Source organism: Triturus cristatus, chromosome 4_2 (assembly GCF_964204655.1).
Source record: "Triturus cristatus chromosome 4_2, aTriCri1.1, whole genome shotgun sequence".
NCBI lineage: Eukaryota > Metazoa > Chordata > Amphibia > Caudata > Salamandridae > Triturus > Triturus cristatus.
The window spans coordinates 563,680,566-563,697,702 of NC_140586.1; the positions used below are offsets into that span (position 1 = coordinate 563,680,566).

The window sequence follows — 17,137 nt, forward strand, 5'->3', positions numbered from 1 at the left end:
CGACTGTTTTTCGATATCCCTGAGTCAGTGTGGGACTGGTTTGAGTCTCCCCCACACTCTGAGACCTCGTATGCCTCAACCAGCTCCACTGGCAGTGCAGCATCAGACTATCAGACTCTAACACAAGTGTGGCCCTCTTCCACACTGTGACTACGCAAACATTGAACATTATCAATTGACCCCTCTTCCGTGGCCAATTTGGGCCCCCGGCACTCAAATGAGGGCCGAGCTGGCAAATGGGGCTGTCCTGCAACTCCGGACGCATGCATTGTATTAGAGATGCTTAGTTTCATTATTTGGTTGTTTTATCTTTCCTTTATTCTCATTCCTGTGGCGCCCCAGTTGGGAGTGACTGTGAGTAACTAATGGTTTACTCTAATGCAGACATACTCTGTTTATTACCTCTGGCTCGACTGGCCGACCACCAGTGCAGTCGCTACAGTTTGCTTTGTTGGGTTATGGTTGCTTGCCCGGTCGAACAAATGTTTGTCACGGAACCGTGTATTGGGATTTACTTTTTGGTGGTTCAGCTTCTGTCACGTCCAGTATATATCCACGTTTTGGGGGGCAGCTGAGGATTGAAGGGGCAAGGGGATTATGATACTCATGTTACTTGCTTGTGCTGTAAATGTTGACAATTTCAAATACCTTTAAAATTCTAACATGGATCATCAGGGGCATGGGCTTGGCTCATAAGCGTCACTGTGTCCGATTCCAACTAGACCCCCGCAGAGACCATATTGTTTCTTTGCCGGAGACTTTCCTCTCCTCTGCTGAATCCCTAAAAACTGTGCACGAAAGGGAGAGGGCAGCTGTTTACCACTACTTTCTCGGCTTATGCCTGGGGAGTGGTGGTCTGGGTGCGGGCGGGTACGCAGTTTGAGGCTGTGGTGACTAAAGTAGATTTAATTGGCTGCTACGTGTTTTTATATGGAAATCTGTATGGCAGTCCTGTGGTGCTGGGCAGTTTCTACACCCCGAACATGGAACTGGATGTCGTCTTCTCGCATCTCTTCTCCGTACTGACGGACTGGTCCCACTTTCCTTGGCTGATTGGAGGCGACTTTAATGCGGTCATGGATACACACCTAGATCGCTTCCACCCCCCAAGTGCCCCACTGTTTAAACAGGCCAGGGCATTGAAAGTCTGGGCATTTGGGTGGACCCTATCTGATGTATGAAGGGATTTTGATGTGGGACTAAGAGTATGCATTCTATTCTCCACCGCGTAAAGTACACTCCTGACTTGACCATATTTTTTGCTCCACGCCACTGACTTCGCATACCTAGGCAAGACCCTATCGGACCATAACCCCCTGGAGCTCACTATGTCTTGGGGCCGGGTCCTTACCCCAGTCCCCACATGGCTCTTACAGCCCCTGCAACTGGATGACATAGTATTTGCAAACATGCTGGGTACAGTTGTCACCAGTTACTTTGATGAAAACACGTACACTGCCTCCTCCCCCTTGATAGAGTGGGAAACATTTAAGGTAACTACATGGGAGTCCATAGCCACAACGTCAGGAGTACGAAACACAGTTGTTTCAGCATGTTTGATGACACATAAGACCGTGAGTGTTGAAACGCGAAGCGGCCCATGATATTCCTCGCTCAGCTGACCTACAAGAATGTTGCTTCCAGCATGCGGAACATTTAGAGCGCCTATGGGTCATCACTACCATACACAGACACAGAAAATACACGCTGAGGGCGACAAGGCAGGAGCGCATCTGACATGTATGATTCGTCCACCTTTGCCCTTCACTGCCGTCCTCTCAGTTCGTTCCCCCACGGGGTCAAGACACAACACGCAGATATTAACAAGGAATTTATGGAGTACTATGTCCAACTTTATGGACCTCAGCCCCCTCCGTTCCCTACTACCATGGTCACCTTCTTGGATGGTCTACGACTGTCCTGAGTCCCTGGCCCATGTCGAGCAGAACTCGAGGCTCCCTTGACACAGGACGAAATCTGCTCTACAATAAATGGACTTTCCCGCAATAAAACTCTAGACTGACTGCCCGTTGAATTCTAGGCCACCTTCACTGCCCGGCTGCTTCCACCTTTAGACAGGTTGTATAAATACTATTTGCCAGGCACTAGTCACATCCCAACATGCTAAGATTACTATTGATGTTGGAGAGGACCTTGAACCCTCCCGGACTTTTTCACTAAGGGATGCCTTTTCAAATTTATAAACTTGAGAGAGCCCTTTCCTCTATGAAGGACTAATAAAGCTTTTCATCATGGGGACCCCCATTTGTCTGGCCTACTGTTGTCCCCGCCAAACTCTTTGACCCTCTGAAGGGTCACCCCAAACCTTTTGCCTCCCTCCTTTTTCTTTTTTGCTGAATTCTTTTTGTTGGCTTTAGCACTCTGAATGCTTTACCACTGCTGACCATTGCTAAAGTGCATGTGCTTCTCCCCTAAACATAGTAACATTGGTGTATACACAATTGACACATTTAGTTTACTTGTAAATTCCTTGTAAAGTGGTATACCATATACCCAGGGCTGGTAACCTAAATGCTACTAGTGGGCCTGCAGCAATGATTGTGCCATCCACACAAGTAACCTTTCAAATCTGTTTCAGGCTTGCCATTGCAGGGCCTGTGTGTGCAGTTTGCTGCCACTTTGACTTGCCAATTAAAACTACTTGCTAAGCCTAAAACTCTCCTTTTATTACCCACAATTCACCCATAAGGTAGACCCTAGGTAGCCCATAGGGCAGGGTTCTGTGTAAGTTAAAGGTAGGACATGTACTGTTTACTTGTGGATGTCCTAGTAGTGACAAACACCCGAATATGTTTTCACTACTATGAGGCCTACTCCACTGATAGGTTAACATTGGAAATTCTGTAATAGACTTTTAAGCTGTAATTCCTGATTAGGATGGCGAACAAAGCAAAAACCAAAGGAAATGATGGACGGAGTGTTGAACATTGCAAGCACTCACCCCCAGTCAACTGATCTGGGTTTAAGCCATCATCATTCTTTAGCTCACTCCGCCACCCCAGTTCAGACATGGCCATATGCAAATCAGTCTGACCCTGTGCCTCATGGGAACAGTCCAGCCCGAATTGCCAAGCCATGTCTTCCCTGGACCGGAAACAAGCATCCTGGGACCGGTTTCGGGTTCATAACCCTCATCAGCCAGGATTTCTTGAATCCAGTGGCAAAGTGAGCAAGGGACCCACGTCTGGGCATACCCTGCCATCTTAGGGCAAACAAAGCAATACCAAAGGTGATGATGGATGGAGTGTTGAACATTGCAAGCACTCACCCCCAGTCAACTGATCTGGGTTTAATCCATCATCATTCTTTAGTTCACTCTGCAACCCAAGTTCAGACATGGCCATAGGCCTAGATCCCAGATGCTTATTTTTGTTATCATAGGCGAACACGGATTTTGCATGTTCGCCAGGACATATGTCTGCTGCATTCCTGTGAGTTGGGTTGGACTCACACTGGAGGAAGGAGATCCAGGCTGTCCATAACACTTCAAAGGATGTTCTTTGATTTAGAGTGAGGTCCCTGGAAAGGGGCCTGAGAACATCTTGGGAAGGAGATGGGGCTGATCAGAGACTTAAAGAGAAGGGCTGAGGCCCTGGGTTAACCTTTTGATACACATATCACTGTGGCTGACATCCAGGTGGTAACTTACATCAGTCCGATGGCCTGTGTTGTGTAGCTATCAGATTTTAAGTTGCTCCTGCTGTGGCAGACTGCTTTCTAGAGGAAGGGAAGAGCAGGGCAGAGTAATGGGTACTTGAAAAGAAAGCATACTTCCATTACTAACTTCAAAGATCAAACCCTAAATCACATTTAGTGTCTGGAACTGGACTATAAGACGGAGATAAAGCCCCCCCCCCCCCCCCACCAAAAGAAAGTGTCCACTTTAAAGCAGCCAAACTGGCTTTGTATGGAGGGGAAGCTCTACAAGATTCAGCCCGTGACCATAACTAGAGGCCAAGGCCTGCCAATCTCAGTGCTTGAGGGAAATATTAAGTTGTGCTTGTTCCCCACTACAGATTTTTTCCATGCAAATTCCTCCAGTAGTCATTGGAAAGACACCCAGGGACATCCAAGACCCCGCCCCTGGCGCACCAGTGCATGCCTGCTTGCTAAGATCAGTGAGCCCTGGGAGGAAGAGTGCTGGAGGTTTAGTGAGGGAATCCTGGTGAGAGGATCCCTTAAGCAAGGTTTGAAGAAGGCTGATCGGGTCATTGCCCTTGGGCAGGTTCAAGTCGATCACCCTGTATGCCAGCGGGGGCTACTGTTATGTCTGCCATGCTGATTGGGCCGCTGCCCTTGTGCAGTGTGTGAGTCAGTGACCCAGTCTACTGAAGGGGTACGCCGTGAAGTTTGCCATGCCATTAGACTGTTGCCAGTGTAAGTGGATGATCCCATATGTCAGAGGGGTCAAAGTGAAGAGGAACCGGCTGCTGTGCCGATTGGGCCATCGCCCAAGTGCTGTGGCGATCGAGCTGTTGCCAAGTGTGGTAGCCCCATATGCCAGAGGGGAAAAGAGACCGGAGAAAAAAGTATCGTAGCCATGTGGATGCCATAGTTGCAAGGACAGGCCACAGTGGTGACCTGAGCGGGCCAGAGCCTTGACTGATGATCAGAACCAGAAGCTGTCAAAATCTCCCACCATTACCCCCCCTCCCCCCCCCCCCCACCACATGTGGAGAGGACCAAAGGAAACTTAGTCACATCGGAGGAGGCTGAGGACACCCAGGGTTATTGTGGGGGAGAAAATACTAGGTGTTGCATAAATTTAGCTCAATCCTGAATCTAAAATGTGGGTGTAAATACTAATGACATCCGATGTTAGATATACAATTGAATTCGTATTTAGCCTGAATGGAAAGTACAAACTAGGGATGGGTCTGCCTTTGTCAGAATATTCTTTACAATCTTTTCAGTGCATTTCATCTTTTCATTGAGATTCTTGGAGAACCATGTTGTCTTTTTTGTTTTTTACTTCCTCACTTTTGAGCGCGATTGCTGCAATTTTATCTAGAGCTGTAGCTGCTGTGTTCATGTAATTTGTATTTTTTTGTGTTCAACCTCATTATCATCTCACCATAACAGTAACTTTTTGGAGATTTTCTCACCCTTCGTTTTGGTTTAGTGGATTTTGTTTCTGTATTTTCTCTTGGAACATTTGGGTTGTACTTTTATTGTAGCATTAAAAGAAGGTAATTTGTTTGATATTTTGCCTTGTTTCTATGATCAGTCTAGTGTGGAGCATTTTGTTTATAGATCGGTTTGGCAGTGATTGTTTTGGATTATAGTATTCAATTCTGTCTGTCCAGGCGTGGAGTAATCTTGCGTAAGCAGTAGGCTAGTCATAGGTTGAGAGTGGTTGGTAAGACAAGTCGCGGTAAGAAATAAGATCTCTAGAACAAAAGGGGGAATACTGTTTATTTTTGTTTTCTGCACTGCTGCCAGTGTGCATTTGTGATGCATGCATTTAAGTGTTTTGTTAGTTGTCAATTCTGTTAGCTCATTTTATATTTTTATCTCGTTACTGGTTCCGAGTCATGAATATGTGGTCGTCCTTCCTTTTTGTAGAGATTATGGAAATCTGTGAACCAGACTGGGAGGTTTTATATGGAAAACGTTGTTATAATTAAAGTTGTAATAGATGTTTGAGATTAGTTTTGGAAGTTTACAATCTGTACTGCCCTTTTTTTATAGAGTTTGATTGAGTTCGTTTTTTCAAGTCTTGAGGAAAGTATGTTTTGAGTTGATCAGTTAATTTATTTTTCCATTAAAAGTATGTTGTGGCTGTACTTCCTAAAGATTTAGAAACGCTGATTCCAGAGTCTAGATGTCGTTGTGTATAGTCGTGAGATGCGGTGTAGGTGGTGTTTATGATTAGTCTTGGAAGGGCTCTTCTCTGCAATTGTGTTTTTCAAAATTATGAATTGCATGGGGTGCTTCAGTATGGGACCCCCTCTTCCTGGTTTCAAGATTCAAAAAGGAACAGCCAGGGCTCTTTTGAAAACAAGTGCAAGTATAAGAGATCATAATCCTCAATTGATTACTTCTGAAAATAGTGCCCAATTAAAGTCTAAATTCTTAAGCACAACTGTCCTAGAGTACTTCTATGCACCCAAATCAGTCTTTCGTCGACTTATCAAAATAATGACTGTGCAAAATTTCTAAATTGCTAACTAACCGGTTTTGCAGCAACTATGTAGCTCAATTGCAGAGCAAGGACATTCTGTACCATGAGGATTTTATACTCCAAGAATTCAAGTGTCTCGTAGTGAATCCGTTGGTGATCTTTGGGATGGAAATTTATTTATAAAGTTTTATATAGCACGAACTTGATCCCGAAGGATATCCAAGCGCTTTACAATTTGAGACACCGGTAACAAATCAAAACATGAGTCTAATATGGGGACTCTAATAGGCATTGGATCAACTAGTACACACAACAGCTCAAAATAAACCTGAGTGCACGGATAAGAATGGACTATGCGATGGAGCATAGAGAGATAAGGGGAGTACGTACAATAATCATATACAGGAATAATAACCAGTACCCTAAACAATAATCAAAACAAAAGTCAAATGTGTAGTCTAAAAGGCAATTAATCAAATGTTGAACATCTAACCGATCATTTATACACCTGGGTGAACGAGCAATGTACTAGACGAAGGAGCAAAATGACTTAAGGGGAGTAGATTCAATAATCATGTACAGGAATAATAACCAAGACAAAAATAATGATCATATACAAGAATATTAACCGATACTATAGTATGTCCGATGTGCTTAGAGCTAAAAATTGCCCCACATGTTAAGGTCAGAACTTGTTCATGAGGAATTTTTTTGCTCCCAGTTTGAAGGCAGCCTTGGAAGAGAACCTCCAAATTTCCAGTGGAAGAGAGTTCCAAATTTTAGGAGCGGCGCCAGAGAAGGCGTGTTGGCATGTTCTCTTTTTGCGGAAGATCTGTGGTTTCAAGAGGAGGGAATTAGCACTATTTGACAGTCTACCCCCTCCGGATAGTTAAAGTTTTTGTGAAAGGTAGATGGGGGTTTTGAAGTAGAGGGCTTTGTGTGATAGGCAGGCAATCTTCAGTTGAATTCTAGCTTCGTAGGGTAGCCAGTTTAGCGGTTTTAAAACCGGGGAGATGTGTGCATTTTGCTTGGTGCCCGTGATCAATCTTGCCGCAGCGTTCAGAGAAGCCTTTAGGGGAGCCAAAGTGTATTTGGGGAGGCCACATAGTATAGCACTGCCATAGTCCAGTCTCGGCAGAACAAGCGCTTGGACCACTTGCTTGAAATCTTCTTGAGGTAGGAAAGGTTTGAGATTCCTGAGTGTTCTCAGTAGGTGGTTAGCTCCCTTGCACACGTTGCTAATGTGAGTCTTCGTATTCAGATGCTTGTCCAGGGTAATTCCTAGAGATTTAGCTGAGTCGATAATGCGGGGGAAGCAGTTGAAGGCTGTAAGTTGGTTCATCCATAGGTTGATGTTAGGAGTATGTTTCGGGGGAGAAATGAGTAGGAGTTCTGTTTTGGAGGTGTTTAGCAGGAGGTGGTTTGCAGTTAACCAGTTTTGGGTAGTCAGTAGGGTGGAGTTGAGAGAAGCGATGTCATCCGGGGAGGAGATGTTCAGAGTTGGGTGTCGTCTGCATACATGTGGAAGCGAATGTCCAAGGATTTTAGAACATTAGCTAAAGGTTCCGGGAACAAATTGACGAGCATGGGAGATAAGGAGGACCCTTGGGGAACCCCCATGCTGACTGGGGATGGCTGGGAGAGTGAGTGGTTCGCTTTAATTCTTTGGGTTCTGTGCTGCAAAAAGGACGAGAACCACTGCAGTACCTGACCAGAAAGGCCCATCCTATGCTCCAGAATGAGAAGGAGATTGTCATGATTGACAGTGTCAAATGCGGAGGAGAGGCCAAGTAGGATAAGAAGGCAGGATTCATTTTGATCAAGCATTATTAGGATGTCATCCATCACCTGGGTGAGAGCCGATTCAGTGCTGTGCCCACTACGAAAGCCAGATTGGTGTTGGTCCAGGAGATGGACATTTTTAATGTGCGCACATAGTTGTGACTGGATGCATTTTTCAAGGAGTTTGGCTAGAGTGGGGATGCTGGAGATAGGTCGGAAGTTGTTACGGTCTGTACTGTCGTCTGTGTTTTTTTTTTTAGTATAGGTATTACCTGAGCTTCTTTTAGGCATTCTGGGATCGTGCCTTGTAACAGAGACGCATTGACTATCTTTGTCCAGAAGGGGTAGATTTCATCCTTAATTACTTTGAAGATGGTAAAGGGTCACTGAAGTGATTAGATGGGTTGATGCTCCGAATTACCTTTTTGATATCATTTTCATGAGGGGGGTAAAGGTGTCCCAGGAAGCGTTGTTCTTGATACCCCAGCTACATGGTGCAGTTATGTCTAGTCCGGTCAGTGGGGGTGCAGGTTCATTAGGTAGCAATAGGGCTCTCCTGGTTTCCAGATCAATTTTAATAAGTCTTGTTTTCTCAGTGAAAAAGGCAGCCAGATCATCGCATGAGGGAGGTCTGACTTCTGAGGCTGATCGGTTAGGGGCTACCACCGATTGTTGTTTAACCAATTCAAACAATTTCTTGGGTCGATTTGACGCTTGGTTAAGTTGGGATCTGAAATACTCAGCCTTATCTGACTTGATTTGTTTGTTATACGCACTTCTTGCTGCACTAAGGTTTTTTTAGATGGTCCGCAGATGGAGAGGATCTCCAGGAACGTTCTATGGCCCTTAGATTGCAACGTTCCGAGTTTAGGTTGCCATTGAACCAAGGTTTAGAAATTTTTGCAGGTGCATGTTTTTGTTGTAGTGGGGCCAAAGAGTCCAGGATGTTGGCAATAGAAGAGTTATAGAAGTTTGTGAGAGCATGGACTTCAAGTATATCCAATTTGGGAGAGAGGGCCTGATTACAACGGGGTGCTAGGTCAGCTGTATTGATATCTCTGAGGTCCCTTTTCCAAATCTTTGGTTTGGTTTTTTGTGCCTTAATCTGATGAACCTCAGAGTTGATATGGAAGGAAATGTGATGGTCCGACCAATCACATGGAGTGATGGAATCCAATGAGATGGTATGAACTTTGGAGATGATGAGGTCTAAAGTTCCCCCTTTAATGTGAGTGGGCTGATCACAATGTTGAATCAATTTGTGGTCATGCAAGAAGGAATTGAGGCATGAGACTGCATGATAGTTAGTGTTAGACCAGTGAAGATTAATGTCCCCAAGGTAGATGTGGGACTGGACTGAGTCCACATTGCCAGAGATGATTTCCATTAATTGTTCAATGAAGGGGAGATTGTCGCCTGGGGGGTGATAGAATGTGTGTAGTTTGCAAACCAGATGATTGTTACTAGAGATGTTGAGACAAAGGTATTCGCAAGTTACTGGCCGAGATGACTCTGAAAGGGAGACCGCAAGTGTACTCCGATGTATACATGCTAGGCCTCCACCCCGTTTCTCAACTCTGTCAAGACAAATTATTTCGTGGGTGGGGGGACACCAAGAGGTCAAGAATTGGAGTGAACAAAGGGTTGAGCCAGGTTTCTGTTAGGATAATGATATCTATCTCATTCTGTTGAATGAGGTCGAAGATCTCGGAGGCGTGTTTGCTGGAGGACCTACAATTGAGTAGTATGCATTTGAGTGGAGCCGGAGTATGGGGGGGGAGGAGTCTGAGTGATGTTAACTTTCTTGAGGTTATCGTTATTTATGATTCTGAGGTTGTGGTAGGGTTCTCTGTTGGGGTTAGAGTGAATGGTTTGAATTATTCCCTTTGGACTCGTGTTGAAGTCTGAGTTGGACGAATAAGACTTGAGAAGGCTGATATTTCTTTTAATTGTCGTTACAGATAATGTGATTTTTTTTTTATGTTGATTTAAACCATTGCATGATGGCACTTATTTAATTCGTCTCTGCTAAGTGCATTATTGGATTCTTTTGCTTTTTGTGGAAGATGAATGTTGTTGGAACAATAAGGTTACGCTTGAAATCGATTTAATAGTTGCCAATGTTTGGTTTCCTGTTTTTAATGGGTTTAGTGCAGTCATTTACTTAGTAATCATTGGTTACAGAATTAGGATAACAATGGAATGATTATGGGCATTTGTCTTGTGCAGATCACCTTTTGACAAGGTTTCTTGGCACCGGTCATCCTAGGAGATCTAGAAACGATAGGTTTTAAAGCTGCCTTTAAGCTGGAAAACATGGGTGGTGCCGTAGGGATGTTGTCAAAATGTGGCTTGCTGTTGAGAAGATTCTAAACCGAAACTTACATCAGGGTACTCCTAACAGAGCGCCATCCTTTATTCTTTGGGAACACACCCATGTTTATAGTGTGAGATGCAGTGACAGAGGGGCTCTGGTCTCACTTGATGGTAGTTTGAAGATAGTATGATCCTTGCCTGCGAACCAGTGTAATGCCCCTTTTTCCTGAGAGATGTCTGTCACCTTATTGTCTCTGACATACGATGGCTCTAATTGCTGAATTTTGTGGAGCTGTGCAATTGTTGTTTCTAACAGACCTATATAAAGACAATTACAGTATTTAACCTGTATTTGACAATTGCTCCAACCAACAATGCTTTATGTATGAAGGAGAGCAAAGACAGAAGATTGGTTTCTGCTTGGATAGCTGGTAGAAACAGTTGCTGACCACCTCCCTGATTTGAGCTCCCAGGGAGAAAGTTTGATCAAAAATAAAAACCAGATTCCTCACATTAGCAGGCAGTGTGGGTGTTTTACCACTAACCGATGAAAAGACCAGGCATCCCTGGGACTGCTCTCTGAACGCGGTAGATTCAGCTTTGGCACTGTTTAGATGAAGATGAATTTGATGCACCCTGTCCTTGATTTTAATTAATAATTCCTGTAGGATGTGAACTGTTCTAAGCCTCGATACCTTCGGGTCGAGTTCGCTCTATGTAAAACTCCAAAAAATAAGGTTTTCGGTGATCTGGCTGCATGCTTGTGCTATCTGCACAGGACTGCACTTTCAATTCAGTAAGTTTGAAATGATAGAACAGAGGGACCATGTAAATGATAAAATATAACCAGCAGAAAGGGAGAGCCCTGAGGTCACTACAATCTGAGGATATTGGCAGCGACATAAAGGAGGCCAAGCAGACTCTATGGGATCTGGCTCACGAAGGAGCTGAACCATTAAATGGCTAGAGTGTCTGGATAAGCAGCCTTTGTCATTCTCATCAGCAGATTCTGATGGTTCAAGGTGTCGGAGGCTGCTTACAAGTTCAACCTGACCAGGAGAGAGCCCCACCTCTCATCTGCCCATCTTGGCCTGTCGTCCGAAAAACCCAGTAGTGCGCGCTGCGTAGCCATTGACATGATCTATACCTTGTTAGAAAATTATAAAGGCACTTAGAAGCGTACAGATTTTGTTGGGGCTTTTGTAAAGTAGAAGGTGGCTTAGGTTCAGTATATTGATTGCTGCAAATTCTTAAGCAGCAGTTAATACAAAAAGTGTCTAATTGTTGCAAATATGTCAAAAGAGTTAGTGGTTTGAGTCTTGTTCCCCAGAGGGTGTAGTGTTCTCCTTTGGGTATTCGCGCACACCCCCATCTTCCCATAAACAACCCCACTATTTCAGAGCGGAACCAATACTGAGGCTGGTAGGCAATTACTCTTGCTACCTTGGAATCTCACCCCTCCATTCCTCATCCCCTAAAGCAAATAAACAAGAGAATGGGGCAAGATGTGCATAATGCCATTAGTGGAAGTTTAATAATCTCAAGTCTTTTATGAATCCAGTCCTAAATAAAATCTCTGGGAGACACTTAATAAATCTAAACAAAACTTAATGTTAAAAAAACATTTTCAACGTCTTCACAGTTTGTCTTTGTCGTTAAATGAGCCCCTTAAGGATCATGTACCATGCAACAGCAATTGATGCATTCAAAGCCTCTTTGTAGTTAAGTTGCAGTCTCATTTAGAAGGGCTGCCAGGGCTGGACTGTGAACCCAAACCAGCTCCGGCAAAAATATTCAAGTCAACTCACATTGCACCACGTGAGTGAGCCTAGCAAGTGAGCCTTGTCCATTCCTTTGGGCTGAGGGTTAGGGGACTCCTCCCTTCCACTCTTCCATATGTGTCCAAATGGTGTGAATTATAGCACAAGGTTTCAGCTATATTGGCTAAGCTCAGAGGGGGCTGGATCAGGGCAGCCGGCTCAGTTCTTCAGGCAGCAGCCTCCCCGTCCTCTAGCTTGAAGCCCAGTTAAAAATGCCTGAATGTAGGAGCATGGTGGCAGCTACTTGGAAAGAGCTTTTTGGCCTGTTACATGGCTGATTCAGTGTAGAAACCATCTATTTAATTAATGTAGTGGTGCACTCGGAAGCTTTTGATCTACGTTGATGTGGAAATTGTGGTGCCTTTGTCTTTGTACGTCTGGAGTAGTTGTATATCACATCATGCTGCTTTCTCCTACTCTCTTCGGATCCATGTTGAAGTGTATACAAGCCAAGTAGCTTAATTGCTTATGATGTATTTCATCCGCCAACGGTTGATCAGAAAATGTGTATTTCGTAAAGAACTCTGGCCCAATTCAGAAAGTTATTTCCACACCTACATTTACATGCTTCCACAAATAGCTGCATTTAGAAGTGTATTCACAAAATGTGAAGTTACACTCGTGATGCAGTTCACTTTTACGTAGTAACGTACCACTAGGTTTTAATGTTATGCAGTTGGTTTCCTAGCTAGGAACACCTGCAGAAATAGACAAGCAACCACACATGTTTAAAGTTTGTGGATATTCACAAAGTTGTAATATCGTACAAGGACAACCCTTTAAGCTCACGGGGACCAGGGTAACTTCTTAGGTATGTATACCAAGTGCCGTTGTTTGCACTTTGTATATAAATGTCACTTTTATAATTGCAGAAAATTTGGATAAATGCACGTTTTGAATGAAACCCATGTCAGTCTGTTATTGTTTATCTTGAACTGAAAATAATTCTTGCAATAGTGTCAGCAATTACATGGATTGTGGGACACAAGTGAATCCTACCGGCAAAATGGTGCCCATGGCACTTTGTGTACATATCTGTTCACAAAGTTGTGCAGCCTGTTTCCTACTATGAGTATGCTGCTTGAAAATATGCCTGTCAATAAGTTGGAAAGGAAGAAGAAACATTCCCAAAGTCGGTGGAGATGTATGGCAAGGGATTTCCTCTCGCAGGATGGGTAGGGGCTGTTTGGGAAAATATTTTCCCACAGTAAATAATGTTTTGAAGTATGTGTCCTGGTGTTAAGTTTACATATGCATATATGCGAGGTCGAAGTGGGCGGGTTCTACGGTAAATGATATGCCTATTTTAATTTTACAAAATTAGTTCCCATAGTTTTTGTTGAAAAAAATAAAGAGTAAAAGGTCCCCGGACTGTTAATGCTGACCTTGTGAGTATCCCTGTGAGTGGGGGCAGGGGAGAGTGTTGCAGGGAGCTAAATACGAAACAAGTCTTCTCTACAGGTTGCTGGATACCTGAAAGAAATGTAATGTATGCAATTGGCGACTCAACATAAAGTGAAAGCGCTTGAGGGCCTTTATAAACTTTAACTGATGGAGTCACTTGAAGTTTCAAGGTGACTAAGATTTATTCTTTTAGAGAGGTAATGTTCTGTAGTGCGTTCTATTAATGGGCAGTTTTAAAAAAATGTTTGAACTAGGTGCTGTCGGATTCCGTATTAATAAAATATATATTTTGATCATACTTGTATTTTAAACTCAAAATCATTTTACAAGTTTTACAGAAGCCTATTTTATAGTGTGAGTTGTACAATTTTAAAATAATGCCTTACATAGTCACAGTACTTTGTGTCACAGGCTGGGTCGGACCTGGTGTCATTATAAATACACACGTCTCTATTCTCAACTGCACCAACCAGGATTCACTTCTATGATTCTCTGGTTACACACACATATACATCTGCAGGGATTGTACTAACTAATTCATTGTATATGTTCACATGTGAATGGTAGCACGTATGAATAAAACATCCCAAAAGAACTTAACTCCGCACGGGTGCTTTTGTATGATTCAGATTCCTGGGAGGAGTTGTGAAATCCTTTATGAATTACATGGTAGTCAGAAATCTTCCCCAAACATAAAAGGAAACCTACAGGAGTAAATTTAATATATTCCAGACTACGTTTCATGAATTTGGCCCTCCATAATTACCTTCAGTTGTCTTCAAAGTAAATGACTTGGGAAGTTTGTAGGCATGGTGTCAAAGACTGAGGTTCCTTTGTGTATTGTCTCTTTACACCTAATGTATGTTCTCTTGTAGCCCTGAAGGAAGTTATACTGAAGACTCAAACCAAGAAATTCCTGTCCAGCCACAGGCGCACATCCATCATGATTTTGATGATGAATTTGATGATGACGATCCTCTCCCAGCCATAGGACATTGCAAAGCTATCTACCCGTTTGATGGTATGTTGCACATTTGTTAGTTACCCCTGCAAAGGATGGGCTCATGAATGTAACGTACCGCAAGTGCTAGCAGTTATATTTGCTTGAGTCCTTTTTAACCTATAACCTGATTTTTAGATTACAGATTGAATACATATAGCAACATTTGAATTTACATTAATATTATATTGAAATGAAGGTGTAACAATCAAACAGGAAAGTTAACATGTACATACCTCTGGGCAACAATTTAACATTAGCGAGTGGCGACCTATTTCAAATCTCAGCCATTTGACCACCCGCCATCCCCCTTACACAACCTCTTGTTCCCTTCCATCCCAAAATACAAGGATGCATGCAATTGTGTTCTGTCATATCGAAGCGTAAGTATTTATTTTGATTTCTGTCCGATTGAGTCTGCACGTCTCATACTATCATTTCTTTTGATTTTGGGGACCTTCAGGACTCAGACGTGTAGTGTTTTGACCAGTGTCCAGCCTCACATCTTTTGAATTCAGGATGTAGACTACTTCAGCTTGCACAGTCCTGAAATCATGAGTAAGCGAGTGTGATGTCTCGTGAAACTGATTCAGACTATGCTACTGACATTCAAGGTCTGCTCACAAACCTTTTCTTTTTGCTCTACAAAAAATTGAACATTGGACCCAATTGATTTTGTTGGACTGCGTGCTCCCGCAGAGGTGTAGACTAAGGGGGAAAAAGTCCTGTGGTCCATGTTTTTGCTTGTCTTAATCACTGGCTTTAGAGATCTGAAACACACCCAGAACTGTGTACTCTTCTGAGGAATCCTCGATAGAAGAGCCACTAAACAGCACATTTCTCACCCCAGCATCTCTTTCAGGAGCACAGTAAGTTTCTTAGGAATGCCATTAGGAGTGACTCCCAGCTTTCGTGTGGTCATTACCTTCTTGTAATACCCTGCACACACTTTCTCTTTCTTTCTTCTTCACACTTCTTTAGCAAAAGCTTCACAATTTAGTCAGCCCATCCTCACCCCTCTATTCCTGTGGGTGTTGCACTTGATGAGCTGAGAGAAGCAGCCTTCCAGGCAGAGCCTCTGCCATCCCATTCCTGTGCTCATGGCTGACATCTTTGATAGGAGCCTGAACAAGAGATCTATCCTTCTGCTTCACTACCATATCCTCGAAAATGGAGAACTGGAGCCCTATTGGGCAACATGGTGAAGGCCTTAATGGCTTAATTTCTTCTCTTTGAGACGTAAGTTAACACTTGGACATTTCCAGACTATATACTTTTACATCCCTACGAATGCCTCACAATTTCCAACACTTGGGATTCTTTTTCATCTTTAATCAAAAGATTTTTGTTGCTTGTAGTGCATTCCTCAGTTAGTTATGATGCAAGGTGTTGCATATTACTCACCATTTTAATAGTTTCCAAATTACGCCCATATTGGAACTTTCATAGATTCACATGCTTGAATCATTACCCGTCGTCGAGATGGGAGTCCCCAGTATATCAAAAAAGCAATGCTTAAAACCATACAAAGCAGAAAAAAGGCCTAGGCCCATTTCAGTTTTGCCACCCATAACTCTCGTTTTGTAAAAGAGACCAAAAATATCCTTGCACCAATCAGGACCCTTCACCTTCTAGAACACTCCTGAGAGAACCTTAGCTCTTCAGATTGTCTACCGCACGCTATTCTAGGGAATCTCCTCTGAGCTCTGCTTAGTGTTCTTTTGTTAATTAGTGATTTTGGACAGTATTCTTAACTTCATCTCGGATTTCCATCTGCAGGATTCCTCTTCAGTGCTGGTTTGTCATTACTCTGACTTTATTATGTCAGGAAAAGATAAAAAGGTTCTGTTTAGAGCCTGTGCTACCTGCTCCAAGAAAAGGCTTTATACTGATGACCCTCAAGAGGACTATATTTATTACCTCTATAGAGGCCATCAAGCAAAGGACTGTAAGGAATGTTGTACTTTTCTAGTAAAACCTTAAGGGACTGTAAGGGACACCTTTTGATATGTCTTCAGAAGCTAAAAGCCAGAAAGGAGGTGATTTCTAGTGACAGCGATGAGGCATCCTCTTCCTCATCCAGAAGTTCCCATAAGAGGAGAAGATCACCACATGTCCATTCTTCTGAGGAGCGTCCAGGAAAAGCCCTTAAAAAGACCACTCAAGGGTCTCATGGGCGCAGTCCCTCAAAATCTCCTCAGACATGTAAAGAACTGAAGTAAAAACATTGACAAACTTCGTCGACGGTACCGTCGCCGAAGAAACCATCTGTCGTCGTCGACGAAGGTTGAGATTCGCCTGCTGCCAAAGAAAGCCTCAGTGTCAATGGTGGAGTTGGGAACTCCGTCGACGAAGCTTTTGTCTCCGTCGACAAAGCTTTTGTCTCAGTTGACGAAGCTTTTGTCTCCGACGGGGTCATTGACAATGATTACGATGACGACGGGGTCGTCGACGACGATTACGATGACGACGATTACGATGACGGCGGGGTCGTCGACGACGATTACGATGACGGCGGGGTCGACGACGATGATTACAGTGACGGCGGGGTCGTCGACGATTACGAGCGAGGGGTCGTCGTCGTCGACTATTACGATGACGGCAGGGTCAACGACTATTATGACAGTAACGACGTCGTTGACAGCAGTTAGACTGTCGCCTATGGTTTCC

The 17,137-nt window shown here is 43.6% G+C and overlaps 1 protein-coding gene across 2 annotated transcripts in view; it reads left to right on the top strand.

The window, feature by feature from the left end:
* The window catches only part of FNBP1L (formin binding protein 1 like), a 535,360-nt gene that overhangs the window by 490,367 nt on the left and 27,856 nt on the right, over positions 1 to 17,137 (top strand). For both annotated transcript variants that reach the window (XM_085602211.1, XM_085602212.1), the window contains exon 13: positions 14,343 to 14,488. In XM_085602211.1, the coding sequence (XP_085458337.1) occupies positions 14,343 to 14,488 (146 nt within the window). The remainder of the gene's footprint in view (positions 1 to 14,342; positions 14,489 to 17,137) is intronic.